Here is a 22,124-nt window from a genome sequence, read left to right as displayed (position 1 = left end):
AGGGCTGGATCTGGGAGCCGCAGGATGAGCTCCAGACGGTTCTGGGCTCTGACTCTTCACTTACATACAGCCAGGAGGGAGAACAAGGATGGTCGTCATGTGGGGGTACTGGAAATGACAGCAACACTGTACAGGGATGGAGGGAGGGCCAGTGGATTATGACAGAGGGGTTCTGGCTTGGGGAGTCCAGCCTGACTCCAGCCCCAGCCCTGTGTGCACCAGGTGATCCTGCAAAGGTCAGTTCTTATCTTAGGTCTTGGTTCCTTATCAGCAGAAGTGGGATTACCCTGATGAGCTTTAAGAGTCCTCTAAGCTCTTGCTGTTTAAGACCTTGGGCCCAAAGTCCCCTGGGGGAAAGGAACCAAGGCCCAAGGCCGTGTGATCAGCCCAGGGCTAGGGTGAGCGCTAGTCACCAGTGGGGACCCATGTTAAGCAAGTCACCGTTCAGAGCTAGTGGGTGGCTGCGTCTGCTCATAGAGGTCAGATGGACACTCGTGTCACGTTTAGCTGATTCCTGCCGTGATCCTCCCGTCCCCCTTCCCTCCTAAGAACCTCTCTTACCCATTTCGCGGACTCTGCTCACGGAGAGAAAAGCCTGTATGGAGGAGAGTTAGAAATGTCATCGTGGGGGAAGAAAGGAAATATGCTGGAACGGGTCATCTGTAAACCCTGTCACAACCAAAGACCTACAAGTGCCATCAGGTTACACAAACATACTAAACTCCCAGGAGAGCGAGACACATCCTCAGGGGTCAAAGCAGAGGTGGCTAACGGCCACGGCTCTGTGCCAAGGCTGCCCCTGGGTGCCTGCAGGTCTTGGTAGTGTAAGAACTTGGGTTGACACAACCAATGGGAACAAGAGATGAGACCTGAGATCTATGATGGGCGGGAAGTTAAAAATGAGACACTCTCTGGGGCGCCTGGGTGGCTCAGTTGGTTAAGCGTCTGACTCTTGATTTCAGCTCAGGTCATGATCTCATGGTTCGTGAGATCAGGCTCCGAGTCGGGCTCTGCACTGACAGCGTGGAGCTTGCTCAGGATTCTGTCTGTCTCTCTCTCTCTCTCTGCCCTTCCCCCTCCCCAAATAAATAAATAAACATTAAACAAAATTAAAAAGAGAGATACTCCCTGCCCCTCCACTATGAATCCAGTAAATCTGCAGTCTTCAGTTAAGGGGTGGACTAGAAAAAAACCCACCCATCATGCAGAGCAAACGTGAAGGGCGTTGTTCCATTTCAGTTTGGTTCTAAGAGGAAACCATGAAAAGGTCTCCGAGGAACTCATGGCTGTAGGCCTGCCTTCAGAGGTGTCTGGATTTGAGTTTGCTCTATCTGCGTGATCTGGAAACCCCCAAGACACAAAGTAAACAACAAGAAAAGTGAGCCTAGGCTGGTAATGCCACCAGGATGCCAGGCAGAAGCAGCAAATGCGAAAGCACAGGACAGTCTTTTCTCAATCCCAGCTGAAGCAGACTGGTGCAGATTCAGTGCTGCTGAAGATGAGCTCACAAAGCAAAACGGTAAAACTCTCTCTCTCTCTCACACGCCCCATTGCAAGAGATAGCAAACATAGCAAACGGTAAAATAAGAGTCTTCAAGAATATCAAATAATAGAACTTGAAGAGAGAGAGAGAGAGAGAATGAAAAAGTGAGTATACTTAATGTTAAGCACTAAAGACATAAAAGAAGGAACTAGACAAGAATAGAATAAGATTGTATCATAAGAGATCAGAACGATTTGAAAAAGAACGACATACAACTTTCATACAAAAAAAACAAAACAAAAACCCCGTTCATCGACATTAAAAAGAAAACTTCAAAGATGTATTCAACTACACATCAGATACCATTGAATACAAGAGGGCAGACCTCAGGCTGATTTTTCATAAGCAATGACAGAAGCTTCTACCAGGTGCTGGAAGCCGAGCTATCCCAGCCTGACGGCAGGGCCCCGGGCTGTGGACGGATTGGTGACTGCAAGGCGGCCCAAAGCTTCTTGTAATCCCGCTTTTAGGTAATTTGGCCTTAAAACTACCTGGGGTATTGTCTGTTGGGGAATTGCCCTCGGCAGGGCCCCTGGGAAAAGAACCATTAGGGAAGAAAATAAGGTTCTGCAAGAAATTGTGCTGCCTTACGTTTAGCCCTTGCCATCCCCTATGGAGACTCCTCTACTTACAGGAAGGATAGCCTCATACATTTGCCAGCAAAGAGGGCCTGTAAAGGAGAGACATATGGGTTTTGAAAGCCTCACTCCGGCAACTAAGGAGTGTATCTCTGGGCACAGGTGACTTCAACCCCTAGGCCCACCTGGCCCCTGGAGGCATTCCAGATGAGGACTGAAGCTAGTTGGTTAAGGTACCTAATGGTTCATTAGTTCCTAGGTGCATTGTCTCTCTGAGAATGTATGAGGCATGGGTTTCTAAAGCTTTTTCAGCCCCTTTTTTGGTACCTCGGACGGAGGCAAACACATTGTTCTTCTGGCCTCATGTGCTTAGGTCATGTCCCTAACATCACCTTCGACTTGAGGTGTTGAGAAATGGAGGGCCTTTCACGAGAACAGCAAAGCAAATGCTTTGTAGATTACAGATAAATGCAGATGCATAATGGAATAATGTAAGAAATTAACCTATAATCAAAGGGCATGTGGGAAAGTTAGAGGAAAATCACCATGTTATTTCTTAAAGGTTGTTTACACATAGGAACATTTTCAAAATTAGGTAATGTTAGAAAAACATAGAAGACGTATGCCAGAAGGAAATCACTAGCATATATAATGCCACGTTTACTACAATAAATCGGCCGGTTCAACACACTGCTGTTGTCTGTGCCCATTTTTACTTTTTGTTTTTATGTTAGTTTTTTATTTTGATTTTAGTTTTTTATTTTAGTTTTGTTTTATTTTCACCAACGTCGTTCTTCCTTCGGGAACCCCTGGTTGCTGGAGCTGGTCTCTGGCAACCCGGAATTCTATATTTGCATGAACTATTCTACAAGACTGAAAAGCAAAACAGAAATATTCTCAGGCCAAAAAATCGTTTACTATCAACAGACTCTTACAGAGACAACTACCAAAGAAGGTCCTTCAGGAAGGAAGAAGTTGAACTAAATGTAAAGGGGCAAGATGCCAGCGGGGACCAGCAGAGGAGCCGGCAAATGTGGGGACGTATCAAGGCACTGACTGAACGAAGGTGGAGACAGTGACAGCAGACATGAGACAGCAGGTGGGGATTATGGAGTTAAAGCATTCTGGGCCCCTTTCCAAGACAAGGGTTAGTGATGTCAAGTGATTTGGGACTTTGATAAACAGTTGTGCATGTGAAGCTGGTAGCGGCAGGTCATGGCACAATTTCTGAACTGTTGCCATTATAGCCCTTCTTTGATCTTTAGTCTCAAAGCCCTACCTGTGTGTGACAGGGAGGACGTAACATTTCCCAGTGATGAGGGGAGCGATAGAGTGAGGACCTCGGTCACCCTGACTACACCTGGTGGAAGGCTGGGGAGCCTGGGTAGCTCAGTCTGTTAGGCACCCGACTCTTGATTTCGGCTCAGATCACGATCTCATAGTTCGTGAGTTCAAGACCCGTGTGGGGCTTTGCACTGACAATGGGGAGCTGCTTGGGATTTTCTCTCTGTCCCTCCCCACTTGCACTGTCTGTGTCTCTTGCAAAATGAATAAACTTAAAAAAAAAAAAAAAAAAGGAAAGAAGGCCAAGTTGCTCATTTCCAGACCCTGCCATACCCCAGAACCCCGCCCCCTCCCAGGGTTACATTCCAGAGGCCTTTGTACCTCTGCAGCTCCCAGCTCCACCCCCATCCCCACCCAACCCTCACCTCATCACTTGCTCTGAAGAAGCTTTTGAAAGTCCGGCTGAGGTTCTGTTCCAGTTCAGCCTCAGCCACTCCCTAAAACAAACAAGAAATCAAAAGGAAGGACTCTGCAGAAATCCTGAACCCGAGCCCTCCCCCATCCGACTGACAGCCAGAAGCCCCCAGCCTCTGTCCCATCCAGCCCAAGTTTCATCAGAAGTGCATTAGTTTGGGTTTTCACATTGAAACACGTGTTTAAAACAAAACAAAAAAAAAGCAAGCTTGAAATAGAATACAAGATGCTCACAGTGGTTTCCCTGGGAGGTGGGTTTATGGATGTTGTTTTCTTTTCTTTTTACGTTTTTAAAAATTCCTACAATGAGAACGTCTTACTTGTTACACGTCCTTTTATGGGAATGGGGGAGGGCTGGACAGGAGTAGGCTGGGGGTGAGAAGGGACCGGTTCCAAGGATTCCAAGAAGCCACAAATTGTTCTATTCATCCATTCATGCATCTCATTTTGCTGTGGCAACTTCAGAACCAACTTCCTTGAGGTGGGCCTAAATTATTACAGACTGACTGTTATTCCATGCCCACGGACTGTCTCCCAAAGGACAGGACAGCAAGGTTGCCTTGTTAAGAGCCAGGACATATAGCCCTTGTGGTGACAAATTACCAGGTATCCCTGTTCATGGGAGTGTTGTCACACAGAATGCCTCACCTAACACGGTGCTCTGGTCGTTTCCAGGTCTCTGGCTTGTGCACAATTGGATTAGTTCTGACTTGAACTTGCTTCATCAGTTCCACAGATATTGGGCCCCTTCCCCAGCAAACAGGGCTAAGAGATGCTAATGTACAAAATAGAGGTCCCAAGGGCAGAGGCGAGGGTGGGGCATAGACTGAGGTAGATGCTGGAGGCGCCAATACATGCTGGGGTCGGGGGAAGACATTCTTGCTGGGAACTCTGGGCCTGCATCCCTGTCTCCCCACCTCCCCTTCGTTCTGACCCAAATCCCCCACCCGGGGGCATGTCCAGACACTAAGACGGCGTGGCAAGGGGCTTTGAGATCCATCAGTAGATGCTGATCTGCTAGCTAGTCTCTCAGGACATGATTTTCTTAGGGCATAAAAGGAAAATTTTCATCCAGTCTTTCTTTTCCGGAAATTGAAAGCCCTTGGACCTGAAAGCTCTTATAAAGCCTGTGTCAAGAAAGACAGCTGTCCCCGAGGCAGGGATCCACTGGGGGCAACTGCTCCGAAGGAACAAAGATCCTTCCCCACACGGTTCTGAGGAGACCATGTGGCAGGACACGGAGAGTGTGGTGGGGTGTCTCCATCCGTTCAGGCTGCCCTAACAGAACACCATAAATCAGGGAGCTTATAAACACAGACATTTATTTCTCGATGTGGAGGCTGGGAAGTCTGGGATCAAGGTGCCTGCAGATTCAGTCTTTCTGGCTCATACCCGGCCATCTTCTGTCTGTGCCCCCACATGGTGGAAAGGGCGAGGGTACTCTCTCTGGAGAGGGGGCTCATCCCATTCATGAGGGTGCCATCCTCCTGACCCAATCACCTCCCAAAGGCCCCACCTCCTAATTCCCTCCCACTGAAGATCAGGATTTCAATCTGAGAATTCGGGGGGAACACATTCCGTCTACAGCACAGTGCCAATCTACTTTTTCCTCTTCCTTCCCAACTGCTCACCTGAATGTACCCATACACCATCTGAAATGGACTACAGAGTGTTTCTGAATGGGTGCCCTTACCTTCTCACCTCCCTGGTTTAACACACTGAAAATTCCACCAAGAACACATCGTTCTCTCAGTGTGGCCTTCAAAGAGCCTTCAACACCTGTACCCAAAACTGCCTCTTCCAGGAAGTCCCACCTCCTGCCATCCCAATAAAAGAACTCCATTCCTGTTGGATCCCGCAGAGCTTTAACATGCCCCCCTTGGGCCACTTTGAGGCAGGGAAGCATCCACTTGGGAGCATCTGTGACTGTTCCCAGAAAGGAGGGTGCCGTAAGCCGGGTCACTAAAGCCTTCCAGTGACCAGCAGCCCTCCGTCCTGCACACCGTAGAGGCCCCGCTACAGAGCGCTTCATTTCTTCTGCACGGCAACCTCGTGAGAGCTCCCAATTTGTGAGAAGGCAGCACACACGGAAGGAAACATTTATCATCTTTAGCACTAGGTCTGCGGTTTGAGATTTTCTGATGCCAGCAATGCCAACGTGTTCATTACAATCCCCTCACATTTGTAAGATTCGATCACGACGACGAGTCAGTCGTGACCTTCTGCTCCGCTGATGAAGGCCAAGGCAAGAATCAGCCATGGAAGGAAGTGCATTTTAAGGGTGGCTAAAAGCCCTGCTCAGCCCCGCATGTCACACGGATCATTTTTATTTATTGGGAGCCGCTCTCATCCCAGAAAGAGCTGCTGTTCAGGAGCCCACGGTTGGGGCGGAGTCTCCACAGGCGCAGAGCTCTGGACAAGGCTCTGGCCCGCAAATGGCCCTGAAAAGAGCAAATGGATGCCAAATGGGTCAATAAAAAATCAAAGGGATCAAAAAGGTAAATAAGTCTGTCAACCCACATGAAAGTAAATCAGATCAACAGAGAGTGAGGACAAAGGTGAGGGCCAGAAAAGGGGAGAGGACAGTAACATTTGTACTCGGGTTATGTGCCCTGCTGATACCACCTGACTCTGTGATTTATAAAAGGTGACACTGTATTTTTAAGTCCCACGGACCAATGACAAGATTCCCGCCTGCCCGCTGGATGGGGCTCCTCCCTCTGTGCTCCTGAGCAGAGGTTAAAGGATGGACTCTGGAACCCAGCAAACAAGGCTTCACGCGCCAGTCCTGATACTTAACTAACTGGGCAACTTAATCTTCCAGAGCCTCAATTTCCTTATCTACAAGTTGGGAGTTTTGTAAGGATTATACGAGATCATAATGCCTGTTTTTTTACAAAGTCTGACACACAGGAGAAACGCCAGTGAATGGTAATTTTCATTATTATTAGTATCTCCATCAAAAAAATGATTGGATTGCATCAGCAATGTCTGTTTTTGAGTGCCTGGGTGGCTCAGTCAGTTGAGCAACTGATTCTTGATTTCAGCTAAGGTCATGACAGCGTGGAGCCTGCTTGGAATTCTCTCTGTCTGCCCCTTCCCGGCTCCTACTCTCTCGTCTCTCAAAATAAAACATTAAAAAAGAAAGAAAGAAAGAAATGTCTAGTTTTGGATCTGGTCCGCTCATGAGCCTGTGAGTTTCTTCTAGACACACAAGGTATCGTCTTCATGTTTTTGGTCCCATGGCCACAACATGGTAACAGTAGGTACCCAGCAAAGGCTGGGTTGGGTGGGAAGGAGAAAAAGAAGAGCGGAGAAAGAAGAGGGGCAGGAATAGGAGAGAAAGACTTTGGTGGGAGTGTCTTCTAAATGATCGTGGCTTTTATTTTTCTGCCCTGCACTGGGAGTTCACCCTCACCGAACAAGGTAAGTCAGCCCCAGCTGGAGGGAGAGCTGAACTGTAAGCTACTGAACGAAGTCAAATGACAGAATCAGATCTCTTGTGACCCAAAGTTACCTCGGGGGCAGGAGAACTGATGACCACTCAGGGTTCTAAAAGAAGCTCCTAGAACAAAGCCTTTGGAACTCCGTGCAGCCTGGAGCTCTGGCTCAGAGAACTCTGAGGCTGTTCAAGGCCGACCTCTTATGGTGTGGGTGGTGAAACCCACCTTGGAGAATGCATCAGAATTTCTTGGCCTTTCTTACTAACCACCTCCCCCTCCTCCCCTCTCTTTATTTTAAAGAAATCACAGAAAGTCACAACTACGAGGAAACTTCTAATTCTCTTCTCCCTGCTTTCTGTGCCTTCATATCAGTATCCTTGGCTTTGTCCTTTCTCCTGAGATGTATTTCCAACTGTCAGATAAACACATCTGTGAGGCTATATCTTGTCATACTCTTCAATGTGATCATTAAAATTAATCTGAAGAACCAATGAAGGAAATGTAATCTCTGGTGAAATATATTTTTTATTCGTACCCCAATGTTATCGCCCCCGTCCCCCCCACCGGCCCCCTATAGTGGGTTGAAGAGTGGCCCCTAAGAAGGCTATGCCCAAGATCTAATGCCTTGTACCTGCGAATGTGACCTTGTTTGGCAATGGAGTCTCTGTGGATGAAACCATCAGGATCTCAGATGAGTGACAGTTACAAGTCAGGGGCGCCAAGGGTTCCTGGCACCACCAGAAGTGAGGAGAGAGGCACGGAACAGATTCCCCCTCACAGCCTTCAGAAGAAACCAAACCCAGTAGCACCTTGATTTCGCACTTTAGCCTCCAGAACCATAAGAGCATAAATTTCTGTCGTTTCAAGCCACCAAGTTTGCGGTAATTTATAATAGTTAGCCCTGGAAAAATAATACACCACTTCAGGAAGTCTCTTGATTTGGGGGGTGGGTAAGGAGGTAAAGGGACTAGGGCCTACGTAACCTCTGGCTTCTTGGGGGCGGACGCCCCGCCCCCCCCACCCAGTGGCAGGATGACAGGTGTGCGTTGGGATCTGGCTCCCGAGATCTCTTCACCTGCCTCCACCCCCAGTTTCCTCTCCGTGCACGTGTTTCACTCGCTGTGAGAGGAACCCCAGAAATGGAGGTTACAATGAAGAAGACACAAGTTTAGTCTAGACTTTTCTCCCGAGTGTTGGCAGGGGAGCAATTCTCAACCACCTCGTGGGCCAGGGAGGTTCCTACAGCTGGCCACGGCAGCCGTTGTCTTGAACTCAGATGTCCTCACAGAGACATCCTCCCCCTGCTTCACGACCCAGTGGGATTCCTCCTCTCTAATCTCCCCGTTTGTTCCTTCCAAGGGGTCCAACAGGTCTTCCTTGGAAAATGCACTTAATTGGGTCTATTGTTTCATTGCTGAGACAGTGGAGACAGCCACTTAAATCAAATGGCAGGCCCTCAAAGCCTGAGCTCAGGCAGCCTCTGTCCCCCCTCCAGTCAACACTAGAAGCCGCATGTTGTCGTGCCTCTGGCCTTTTGATTTCTTTTTTATTTCTTTTTTAATGTTTATCTACTTTTGAGAGAGAGAGAGAGCATGAGCAGGGGAGGGGCAGAGAGAGAGGGAGACACAGAATCCAAAGCAGGCTCCAGGCTCCAAGCTGTCAGCACAGAGCCCGACGCGGGGCTCAAACTCATGAACCGCGAGATCATGACCTGAGCTGAAGTCGGACGCTTACCGACTGAGCCACCCAGGCGCCCCTAGAAGCCGCGTCTTGGAGGGAAGAGGAGAGCCAGCATTCCTCCCATCAGGGGCTGGGGCTGGCAACTCTGCTTCACGTTCCACCTCGGTAATAATTGCGCAGATTCCCCTGAAACTCTGGGGCAGGGTTTTCTCAAAGTAAGCCAGAACACACGGCCGGCTGGGGTGGTTGTCCCTGAGGTGCAAAATGCCACCCGAAACCTGGGCAAAAAGAGAAAAGGGTTACTTTTCATGTTCAGCCAGGCACACAGGAGAGAGAGGGGGTCGGGCCCCAGAAGGTCCGTGAGAAGAGCCGAGGCAACTCTGAAGCCACTTCCCCCCGGGGTGGGCTCCTCTACTCTTTGCCGAGCCCAGAAGAGGCCATCTTACAGACGAAGACCCTCAGGTTGGAGCGGGACCTCCTGCAAAGCCAGGCCCGTCACGAATGGCCGAGCTGGGGATGAGAACTCCAGACTTCAGACCCTCAGTGTTTAGCTCCTCTTACTATAACAGATCACTACCCATTTAGGAAAACGAAAATAAGGGGCGCCTGGGTGGCTCAGTCGGCTAAGTGGCCGACCTCGGCTCAGGTCATGATCTCGCGGTCCGTGGGTTCGAGCCCCGTGTCGGGCTCTGTGCTGACAGCTCAGAGCCTGGAGCCTGTTTCAGATTCTGTGTCTCCCTTTCTCTGACCCTCCCCCGTTCATGCTCTGTCTCTCTCTGTCTCAAAAATAAATAAACGTTAAAAAAGAAAGAAAGAAAGAAAGAAAGAAAGAAAGAAAGAAAGAAAGAAAACGAAAATAAAATGCAAATAGTTTCTTCCACGGAAGGCACAAGTACTAAAACCACGACAGCAAAGGCTTGGCGAGTAAGGCAGCACAGAGTGACACTTTCTTTTAAATGTATTGCTCAAGGGGCATCTGGGTGGCTCCGTCAGTTGAGCATCCGACTCTTGATGCCAGCTCAGGTCATGATCTCACAGTTTGTGGGTTCGAGCCCTGCACTGGGCTCCGCGCTGGCATCACAGAGCCTGCTTGGGGTTCTCTCTCCCTCTCTCTCTCTCTCTGTCCCCCCACCAGAATAAGTAAATAAACTTAAAAAAAAAATGTATTATTCAGGGGCACCTGGGTGGCTCAGTTGGTTAAGTATCCAACTCTTGGTCTTGGCTCAGGTCATGATCTCACGGTTTGCGGGTTTGAGTCCCACGTTGGGCTCTGTACTGATAGCATGGAGCGTATTTGACATTCTCTCTCCCTCAAAAAGAATAAACAAACTTAAAAAATTAAAAAAAAAAGTATTATTCAGCTGTGAAAAACAACCAAAATAATGTCCTTCCATGGGGGATAAGTTAAATAAATGATGGTCCACCCGGACTGTGAAGCACAAAGCAGCCATTACAACGAATGAGGTAAATCTGTATGTACCAGCAGGAAAATCTGCCCACGATCTAGTAAATGAAAAAGCAGCACGATTCCACTTATACAAAAATTACATGCGCACTCATATGCGCCCATGCGTGCTCCCTCCCCGCCCCCACACTTAAAAGCATGTTTAAAAAAAAAAAGTCTGGGAAATACTCACGAAACTATTCATAGTCGCTACTTCTAGATGAGTGAAAAGGGATTTAACTCTTTATTTTACACAACTCAGTACTTTTTTTAAAGTACTAAGCATAAATTATCCAAAAAAGAAATGCAGGAACAAATCACCAGCTGTCCCTGGAGCCTGGCAGCCGGGGAGGGGGGTGGTGGTTACTATGTGTGTTCTGGGGATTAAGGGAGACTGGGGACACTGTGAGGGAGAAGAGGAATCCTTTGTGCATGTGGGGGGTGCCTTTCCACCAGGCAAAACCATCTCTTCTCCACCGCTACCTGTAATTTCCTTTCCCTACATTTTCTCTCCATTACCTAGTTTCTCAGCTGGTTACAGACTTAAAAGTGGGCCCTGGTCTTTTGCTCCAGCTTCTACAGCCTCTTAGCTTGCTATCTGGTTCCAGATACCCACACCCTCGGTGGGAAACAAAGGCAGAAGGAAATGGCAGATAAAATTAAATTTCCTTCTAACCTGCAGCCCACTGGCAAATACTTGAGGCAGGCAGAGCAAAACACTTCTCCAGGAACTCCTTACGGTCTCAAGGTCTCAACGCTAAGGCTTTGCTAAAGGGCAAAACCACCTTAGCTTGACAATAGCTAGGCCTCCAGTATCCTGGGAGTCTTCTTTAGCATATGAAAATCTCCCTGGAAACTTCCCCTGGACTTCACCTCCCCCAACCCCATAGTATATACCCAGTCTCTCCTCAGGGTCCGGGGCAGCTCTTCCTGCCCACGGGTCCCGTCCCCGTGCTTTAATAAAATCACCTTTTTGCACCAAAGACGTCTTCAAGAATTCTTTCTTGGCCATCGGCTCTGGACCCCGTGATCCCCACTATCACCCCCCCAAAAACCTCATCAACACCCACAGGTGTCGCCACACACCCTTTTCCAAAGAAATAAAAATACATTCTACATTACACTGTTAAGGAGGAGTAAAGAGGGACCAGTGTTGGGAGGTGGAAGAGGTCATGCACTGACCATGTGCTGATTTCGGGGGCAGAGGGGCTATAAAATATTCCTAGGCTAAGAGAGGACCCGAAGAACCTTAAGGACTAAAACATGGAGCTTGTCACACTCAAATTACCCAGCCCATTCTATTTGTCTTTGCTGCCCAGAGCTGCCTCCCCCTCCTTTCTAACTATACAAACGCAAAGCCTATCATCTCTTTGCTGAGAAAAAAAGAAAAGCACACCTTTTAATTTTAGTCTCCACCAGACTTGACAAATTTGCAGGACTAGACAGAAAACACAATGGCTCAGGGTTCAAAGGGCCAGAGGAGCTGAATCTAAACTTGGAGTTTACCTAAGCCACACCCAGCAAGCCATTACAAGAGGTGGGAGGGATGGGCACCCTGTGGTCCACACTGTAGCCTTCCTTGGGCGGAATGCATCCAGAGTGACCTTGAGGGCTCATGGTGACTCCTCCTGGGCTGCCCAGTGGTGGGGACAGGTTTGGAAGGAGAGAGGTAGGAAGGAGGGGGTTCTGGCACCCATCCCTGAATTAAACAGGCAGTCTACACATCATGCTTTATTTACTGGCCTAAATTCAGCTTAAGTTTGAAACCTATTTGAAAACCATCCAATGAGGCACTCCTTTTTCAGAGGAGGAAACTGAGGGCCAGAGGTAATGAAGGGACTTGCCCCATTGCTGAATAGGCTTGGACATGCTGGCAGGACCCCCGGGCATGGTTTCTCCTTAAGACCCAGTGTTGTGCCTATCCAGTCCAGCCTCAGCAGCTGAATGTACCTCAAACCCACTTCCTGGGTGCCTTTCGGTAGCCAGATCACTGATTTGAATATTTAACATTTCCCTACCCGAGAGGCTTTGTTCTTAAGAACAAAACCATTCTCCAAACTCTTCCTACAGATTTTTTTTTTAAATGTTTATTTATTTTTGAGACAGAGAGACAGAGCATGAATGGGGGAGGGTCAGAGAGAGAGGGAGACACAGAATCTGAAACAGGCTCCAGGCTCTGAGCTGTCAGTACAGAGCCTGATGCGGGCCTCAAACTTACAGACCGCGAGATCATGACCTGAGCCGAAGTCAGATGCTTAACCAACTGAGCAACCCAGGCGTCCCTTTTCCTACAGATTTTAAACCCAGCAGCAACAACATAACAGTGGAAGTACTGATTTTTCCACAATGACTGTAAGAACCTTTGAAAACAAAAACTTTGCCCTACAAAGTCAGTAGGCATCTTTCCCCACCGAGGTCACTTTTGTCAATCAGGCCTTGGAGCTTATCTTGGTCTGCTGCTTCCCACTCTGTTGGGATGAGCAGGGCACACACACAACAAAGTCCAAGCTCCCTCCCAGGGTGGCTTAGGGGGAGGCATGTGGGCTTTGAAGTCAAAGCTAGGTCAAACCCAGTCAGGACCTGGTCTTGGACCAGTCAGTGATCCCCCAGCGCCCCTGTCTGTTCAGCTGAAAGACAGGAGAACACACAGTGCGCTTGTGAACAGAACCGCTTGGCGGGGCGCCTGGGTGGCTCAGTCGGTTGAGCGTCCGACTTCAGCTCAGGTCATGATCTCACGGTTCATGGGTTAGAGCCCTGCGTCGGGCTCTGCTCTGACAGCTCAGAGCCTGGAGCCTGCTTCAGATTCTGTGTCTCCCTCTCTCTCTGCCCCTCCCCCACTTGTGCTCTGCCTCTAAAATAAACATTAAAAAAATTTTGAAAAAAGAACCACTTGGCATACAGAGCTCAAAAAAAAAAAAAAAACAGGAATAACCGCAACCCAAGTGTCCATGGAAGGATGAATGGTAAACAAAATGTGGTCTACTCACACAACAGAGTATTATTCATTTTTAAAAAGGATGGAAATTCTGACAAGTGCTACAACACGGAATAATCCTGAGGACGTTGGGACACCAGGGTGGCTTACTCGGCTAAGTATCCAACTCTTGATTTTGGCTCAGGTCATGATCTTGTGGCCGTGGGATCGAGCCCCACGTTGGGCCTCATGCTGAGCATGGAGCCTGCTTGGGATTCTGTCTCTCTCAATAAATAAATAAATAAATAAATAAATAAATAAACAAACAAACAAACAAACATTTAAAAAATAATAATCTTGAGGATGTTAAGCTAAAGTGAAATAATCCAGACACAAAAAGACGAATACTATAGGCCTCCGCTTCTATGAGGTACCCAGAGTAGTTAAATTCAGAGACAGAAAGTGGAATGCTGGTGCCAGGAGCTGGAGGGAAGAGGGAATAGGGAGGGAATCAGTGTTGCTTGGGTACAGAATCTCGTATCTACAAGACGAAAAAGTTCTGGAGATGGACGGTGGTGACGGCTGCACAGCAAAGTGAATGTACTTAATGTCATTGATCTATACACTTGAAAAATGGTTAAGATGGTTAAGTTTTGGGTTACGTGTATTGTTAAGTAGCAAAAATTCAACCAAGTATATTCTGAGATCTAACTGGCTTTATTAATTGGTTCATGAATCGGGCAGTATCCTGTCTAGCAAGCAGAGGGGAATTTCAAAGGGCAACAGAAAAGGAAAGGTTTTTAAAGGTAGAGAAGGATGGGGTGCCTGGGTGGCTCAGTCAGTTAAGCAGCCAACTTTGGCTCAGGTCATGATCTCACGGTCCGTGAGTTCGAGCCCCACGTCGGGCTCTGTGCTGACAGCTCAGAGCCTGGAGCCTGTTTCAGATTCTGTGTCTCCCTCTCTCTCTGACCCTCCCCCGTTCATGCTCTGTCTCAAAAATAAATAAACGTTAAAAAAATAAATAAATAGGGGCGCCTGGGTGGCTCAGTCGGTTGAGCGTCTGACTTTGGCTCAGGTCATGATCTCGCGATTCATGAGTTCGAGCCCCGCATTGGGCTCTGTGCTGACAGCCTGGAGCCTGTTTCGGATTCTGTGTCTCCCTCTCTCTCTGCCCCTCCCCTGCTCATGCTCTCTCTCTGTCTCAAAAATAAATAAAAACATTAAAAAATAAATAAATAAATAAATAAATAAATAAAAAAAAAAGGTAGAGAGGGAGTGGAAAGCAATCAATTAGTAGCAGAGAATCCATTGTTTTAGGCAAGGGGGCCCTTCTAGGGGGAACAGAAGGGGACTCTCAGTGATTTCCTCGTGCTGACCAGGAAGTTCCCATGTTGACTAATTAAAGGTTGAATTTGTGGGGGGTTGAAACTGCAGTCAGGCTGGGTATTGAGTGTTGGTTTAATGACCTGGAGACTTCACCTAAGGGATGCCATTTTGGGCTCGTGGTTTTCTTTTAAACAGTGTTTTACCACAATATTAAAATTAATGAAAGGGCGCCTGGGTGGTTCAATCATTTAAGCGTTGGACTCTTGATTTCGGCTCAGGTCATGGTATCACGGTTCGTGAGTTCGAGCCCCATGTTGGGCTCTTGGCTGACAGCACGGAACTTGCTTGGGATTCTCTCTCTCTACCTCTCTGCTCCTTCCCTGCTCACGCTCTTTCTCAAAATAAATAAACATTAAAAAAAGAAAATACAAAACAATGCTACTATGTTCACTAAAGTTTCTAAAGAAAATATTATAAAAAAATAAGTGTGTTACTTACATCAACATGGGCACATTATTTTTTTAATGAAATATTTTAAATATATATATTTTAATGTTTCTTTATTTTTGAGAGAGAAACAGACCACGAGCAGGGAAGGGGCAGAAAGAGAGGGAGACACAGAATCCAAAGCAGGCTCTAGGCTCCAAGCTGTCGGTACAGAGCCGGACGTCTGGCTCAAATCGACAAACCAGGGGATCGCGATCTGAGCCGAAGTTGGACGCTTAACTGACTGAGCCACCCAGGCATCCCAGTTAAATATTTTAAAATTTCAATACCTAGTAGGGCAAATACCAATAGATGTAACCCACATTAACTAGAGCTCTTTGAGGTCTTTAATAACTTTTAAGAGTGTAAAGGGGGCCTGGGACCAGAAAGTTGGAGAATCACTGCAGTGCAGGGAGCCTATCATCGGGGAGCCAGTCAGTGCCCTCCTTGATCCGCTCCAGCAATCCCAGACCTGAACAGCTGCCCGGAGGTCATTCACTGAGGAGGATGGCTATGATGCCTACCATCATCTGGAAAATGGCTAGATTAGCCCCTACCCTGGACCGGCAGCATTAGCGTCATGTAAAATGACGCTTAGAAATGAGAATCCTTTGATGCCAACACAACCCATTGAATCAACACTCTGGGGGGTGTGGTCTGGCGATCTGTGTTTTAACTAGCTTTCCAGGGGATCCTGATGCAGGCTGACGTTTGAGAATCGCCAGGCTAGAGAATGACAGAACAGGAGCTGTCAAAGCTGGGATAACCTCCTGGGGCACTTGATGTACATGAATCACCTGTGGGACCTTGTTAAAAAGTGGAGTCTTGGGCGCGCCTGGGTGGCTCAGTCGGTTAAGCGGCCGACTTCGGCTTAGGTCATGATCCTGTGGTTCGTGAGTTCAAGCCCTGCGTCGGGCTCTGTGCTGACAGCTCAGAGCCTGGAGCCTGCTTCGGGTTCTGTGTCTCCCTCTCTCTCTGCCCCTCCCCTGCTCATGCTCTGTCTCTCTCTGTCTCAAAGATAAATAAACATAAAAAAAAAATTTTTTTTTTTTAAAGTGGAGTCTTGTTGGGTAGATGGCAGAAGGGCCATCTCAATGTGAGACTCAATGTGAGTCTGCATTTCTAGCAAGTGCTCGGGGGATGTCGATGCTGTTCCCTGCGCCTCACCTGAAACACCAAGCCCTTTGCTCCAGCAGCTCCTAGCTTGTACTCTATTCTGAAGGTTCTAATGGAAGCGAGGCAGGAACTCCTTCCCTGGGAAAGTGCATGCATACATTAAATTATGCGGGCAATTTCAAGGTGTTCCAGACCTTCTGAAACTCACCTTGAGGATTGCTGACTGCTTCATTAGGAAGTCTCTTACCTCAGGAAGTCTCTTATCTTGTATGATATTTATGGGAGATAAAGAACTTGCCTGGGTTAAGCACATTTCATATGCATCTTCAGCCATTTGTCCCCTCAGGCTGGTATGGGCCCCCCTCCCCCTTCTCATATCCACCCACACAGATCCCATTCATCTTCCAGGTGCCAGTTCAAATGCCCCTCCTTTGGTAAAAAGTTAACTGTTTTCTTAGGAGTTCCCAGAGTAAGCTATGCCTCCATTATAGTCCTTTATGTCTGCCTTTTAAATGTTTATTTTTGACAGAGAGAGAGAGAGAGAGAGAGAGAGAGAGAGAGAAAGAGCACGAGCAAGCACGAGTAGGGGAGTAGGGGAAGGTCAGAGAGAGGGAGACAGAGGATCCGAAGTAGGCTCTGCGCCGACAGCAGAGAGCCTGATGTGGGGCTCAAACTCTTGAAGATCATGACCTCGAGATCATGACCTGAGCCAAAGTCAGACGCTTAACCGACTGAGCCACCCAGGCGCCCCTATGCCTGCCTTATGCTTCAGTTATTTGTTCACTTGCCAGTTTAACCCTGAGGTTGTTACTCGTCTCTGCAACTGGCACCTAACAGGAGATGCAGAAGCATTTGCTACATGAAATAATGCCTGTTGATTCTTCATCAGAAACACTAGCCGAAACATTTCTGACATTTACACACGTATGTAATGTTTGGGCCCTTCCCCCCACCACGGGGCACCTCTGTTTTACAGCAGACACAAGTCTTCTTATGCATGTTGCATTCAAAAGGAGGAGGAAGAAAAAGTTGAAAAGGTAGAAGAGAAAGAAGCGGGTGTGAAAGCCCATGTCCTCCTCCCTCCCTCGGGATCCCCCATGTGGTGCAGCCTGGCAATTGGGGCCCGGGTGTCAAGGGTCTGGTGCCCACACCAGAGGCATGGGGTCTGGGTTAGGGAAGAAGGAAGAGGGTGAGAAGGAACTAGGAAGCATGGGGTGATGGCGATGGAAGGGCCTGTGGGGTGGGGTCCTCTGGGCACACAGAAGGCCACGGGAGGGGGTTGGGCTCTTGGGGGTGGGTGCCAGGCAGAGCCAGAGATTGAGAAAGGGTCAGATAAGAGACCAAAAAAAAAAAAAAAATCCAGACACCAGCTTCCCAATTCTGGGTAGGGCCCTGTTCCCTCCCCAGTTCCCAAAGGCCATGGCAGCTGCCACCGAGGCAGCTGAAACCAACACTTTGTTTCTCTCCCCACCTCGAGATCCTTCTCCACTGTGAGATGCACAGGGGCCAAGCAAACACCTGGGAGAGGTGGCAGGCAGTACATCACACCTGAGACCAGAACTCGGTCGGACCTCTAGTCCAGCTGGAAGAATTTTCACGGGGCCATCTATGGCAACGAACCTACGAGGATTCTCTACGACTTTCGACATCAGCTACAGGCTCCGGGCGTATTGGCCGGTGCACAAGGACACTTAAACCTCCTTCCTGTCCCACTTGCCCAAGTCTCCTTCCAAACAGGGCAATTCCCACAGTCCCCAACCTTCCCCTTCACTGTCTCCATCCTGTCCCCACCCTCCTGCTTCTCCCACCAAGGGGCACTGTTCCTGTTCCCCCTACCATCTGTCCCGGCCACACCATGTCTCCTCCTAATTCGTAGGTAATTCTAACCCCTAGTACCTCAGAAGGTAACAATATTTGGAGATGAGGTCTCTAAAAAGGTCATTAAAATGAGATCTTTGGAAGAGGCCCTCATCCACTGTGACTGGTGTCCTTATAAAAAGAGGAAATTTGAATGCAGAAACACATGTGCACAGAGGAAAGGCCATCTGAGGACACAGCAAGAAGAGGCCATCTACAAACCAAGGAGAGAGGCTTTAGAAGGAACCAACCATGTAGACACCTTGATCTTGGACTTCCAGCCTCCAGAACTGTGAGATAATCAATTCTATTCTTTATGCCCCCCAGTCTATTAGTACTTTGTTATGGCGGCCGTAGCTAATACACCATCTAATCCATCCTCCAGTCAAGACTTCGTCAAATTAAAGACACTTTGATTCAATTCGAGCAGAAGGGAGCTCACCACTTCCCACACTCTGGGCACAGTAGGGCCTGGCCTCAATGAAGAATGTGATACACTGAGCATCTTTTCATGATGTTGCTGGAGGTTTCTGGTGTCTCACTGAATGAATCGGGTCATTGCCTGACTCGAAAAGTTCCTCTTCCAAGGCAGCATCTTATCAATTAAAATCATTCTTTTTTTTTTTTTTTAATTTTTTTTTTTCAACGTTTTTTATTTATTTTTGGGACAGAGAGAGACAGAGCATGAACGGGGGAGGGTCAGAGAGAGAGGGAGACACAGAATCGGAAACAGGCTCCAGGCTCCGAGCCATCAGCCCAGAGCCTGACGCGGGGCTCGAACTCACGGACCGCGAGATCGTCGCGGGGCTCGAACTCACGGACCACGAGATCGTGACCTGGCTGAAGTCGGACGCTTAACCGACTGCGCCACCCAGGCGCCCCTAAAATCATTCTTAAGAGAAGCGCTACTCGCCAAATTGAAGCCGGGATGTTTACGACCCTTGGTTGGAAAGGGTACCTCCTGTGAGCAGCAGAAGGGCAAGGGCTAGGTGAGAAAAATGGGGAGATGCTCTTGGTACTCCTTATTAATTCAATCCATCCTCTCTCTTGAGAGTGTCAAGGAAATGTCCTTTATCCTCTCTGGAAGTACCCAGATGTAGCTGGACATTGGGGTCCAGAGTCCACAGTGGATGAGATGCAGGTGTCCCCCCACCTCCCTAAGATGAGGCCAGATGATGCTGGCTCACAATTCTGCTGTCAGCGAAACCCCCTGAAAGGTGGCAGTGACACCCCATCACAGGTATCACCCAAGCTCCAGGGAGCATCTCTGAAAGGCACCTTGAGCTTGCTGCACACGAGGTGATGCATAGAAACCTCCTCAAAGCACACTTGGGGCCTGGTGCAGGGATTTTAGGCTCTGGTGCTCCCTGTAATCACGAACCACACTCCTCAGCAAGTGAGGTATGAGGGCCCTGGCAAGAGTCCAGGAGCTGTCCCCAATAAGAGGAGGGCTTCAGCAGGCTCTCAGGCACAGAACTAAGAGACGGCGCCTCCAGACCTGTGCTCAGCCCCCGACTCCACAATTTCAGAGAAATAGGAGAACCCACTGCGCCATCACCCCTACTCCCTGCCCCCCGCCACCCCAAATGCACACACACAGAAACGTGTCATCACCTGGAAAGGACCCGCTTGGCTGTGGAACCAGTTTCACCTGAGCCCAGGTATAAAACCATTTCTAACTAATGCCATGGGAAATTATCTGGCACAGAGAAAATCAAGTCAATGGGGAGATGGAGAGAGAAAGGGGAAAGAAGAACAAAAACCTTGCTGGGATCACTGCTCTCAGGAGCCCAAACTTACTGGTTCTTGGAAGTAGAGCTGGTAATCAAAAATAGGATTGGCTTTGATTTTCTCCATCGTAGGTACGCTGGGATCGGCTGGTATGAAGGGAGTATTCAAACTGGCCACTGCCCTGTGGAAAGAAGATACCAAGATGTAGACGTTGTAAGAAGACAGTATGTAAAAACCGGAAAGGACCTTACATATCAACACGAAAGCTCAGAGCAGGAAAGGGAGATGCATGAGATCTCATACCAGCAGTGTTGGGGAGAATGGGGTCAGCAGTCCAATTGCTTGACTCCCAGCCTGGCGGTTTTTTTCCTCACTGAAGTATTTCTCACCTTCTTGCCTTACACACAGACACACATACACACTGTGCGTGGCATGTCAACCTTGGTTAGATTATAGTTTCAAAAAATGCATTCATTTTGGGGCACCTGAATGGCTCGGCTGCTTAAGTGTCTGACTTCAGCTCAGGTCATGATCTCTGTTTGTGGGTTCGAGCCCCACGTTGGGCTCTGTGCTGACGGCTCAGAGCCTGGAGCCTCCTTCGGATTCTGTGTCTCCCTCTCTCTGTGCCCCTCCCTTACTCGCACCCTCTCTCTCAAAAATAGACGAGCATTAAAAAAATTGTTTTCAAATGCATTCATTTTGCCTTCCTTCTTTTACTCCTTTAACTCTGTGCTAATTTTATGCTGTGTACTAAGGGAGAGAAGATATAAAATCAATACTTGATGAGCTTATTATAATTTTAAAAGGCTAGACAAATATACCCATGACTATACTACAAGATGGACTGTGATATGAGCCATAAGACTAGCACAAGCACCATGGGAGTTCAAGGAGAAGAAGAGTTTCTAAATTTGGGCATCATAGAAGATGTCATGCAAAAGCGAGCATTTGAACTTGGTTTTTAAGGGTCGGAGAGAGCAGGGGAGGGGAAATGATACTGTAAGGGAGACATCATGGGGTAGCATGAGCAAATTCTAGAAGGGGGCAAAGCTGGTGGCTGAGTTTGACAGGGCAAAGAATCTATGTGGCCAAAGGCAAGCATTTAATGGGGCATCTTGTGAAATAAAGCCACCAGGGCAACTGGGAGCCTAGACATGAAGGGCCCCGAATCTGGATTAGATGCTGCAGAAAACCAAGACAACCATGAGAGCTTCTGAGAAAAGGGGAGAGTAGACAAAAGTTGCAGTCAGGAAGTGATGGGTCAAGCAGGAATACATGACATGGATGCAGAGAGGGACACCAGAAAGCCAGGAGAGGGCCAGCACACTACACTATACACAAAGTCATCCGAGGGGAACAGGATGGCAGATGTGGGAATAAAAGAGATGGGTGGATTTGAGCGACCAGAGGAAGGCAGGACTGACAAGTCGACCAGCACAGTTAGTCTGGTGAAGTGATCCTGTGCCCACTGTGATCCTAAGGAAACCCCTTCCCAAAAGAGAAGCAGAGAGGAGAGAATATGTGGGGGAGATAAAAACTAGAAGGAACAGGATAAGCAGGACAATTGAAATAATCAGGGAAAGCAGTGGTGAGGTTTTCCCAGTGCCAACAAACAGAAATACAATGTGAGCCACACGTATAATTTAGAATTTTCTATTAGCCACTTAAAACAAGTAAAAAGAAACACGTGAGATTAACTGAAAATATTTAAAATTTGAAATCCAATGCTGATTTAAATACTTAAATATTCAACCCAATATATTTAAAATATTAATCATTTCAACATGCCATCAATATAAAAATTATTAATAAGATATTTTACCTTTTCTTTTTTTGCTATCAAGTCTTTGAAATCTGGAAGGTATTTCCTACATAGAGTAATCTCAATTCGAACCAGCCACATTTCAAATGTTCAATAGCCACCAAAGACAGTGCAGGTTAGGCTACAAAATAAGTTACCCTGATGTCTAAAGGTTTCCAATGTTATCACAGTGAGCCTATTTTAAGCATAACTTAAATCACAAGTCAAGAAATTCTAGCTTTTGCTTAACATTCTGAGCTGAATAGGATTTTCTTTTCAATTGCCTTGACATACAGTTTATTCCATATATAAAAAAATTATCATCACATGAGATGTTAGCATATAAATGCTGCTGCCAACTGCATTAAGATTGGAAAAAGCTAAACCACAGCCTCCTTTTGGGAGCGGAGTCTCTAGATAATTGTCACAGAAAGGATGTAAAAAGGC

General features: G+C 47.8%; 1 protein-coding gene across 2 annotated transcripts in view; it reads right to left on the bottom strand.

Annotated features, from left to right (window-relative positions):
• EPHX2 (epoxide hydrolase 2) overlaps positions 1-22,124 on the bottom strand; it is a 77,609-nt gene that overhangs the window by 9,204 nt on the left and 46,281 nt on the right. For both annotated transcript variants that reach the window (XM_042934925.1, XM_042934926.1), the window contains exons 12-14: positions 19,946-20,057; positions 3,831-3,902; positions 562-595 (exon numbers count right to left, since the gene is read on the bottom strand). In XM_042934925.1, the coding sequence (XP_042790859.1) occupies positions 562-595; positions 3,831-3,902; positions 19,946-20,057 (218 nt within the window). The remainder of the gene's footprint in view (positions 1-561; positions 596-3,830; positions 3,903-19,945; positions 20,058-22,124) is intronic.

The sequence above is a fragment of the Panthera leo genome, chromosome B1 (genome assembly GCF_018350215.1).
Source record: "Panthera leo isolate Ple1 chromosome B1, P.leo_Ple1_pat1.1, whole genome shotgun sequence".
Lineage (NCBI taxonomy): Eukaryota > Metazoa > Chordata > Mammalia > Carnivora > Felidae > Panthera > Panthera leo.
Note: the sequence above shows the minus strand (reverse complement) of the source record. Positions and strands in the feature narration are given on the sequence as shown.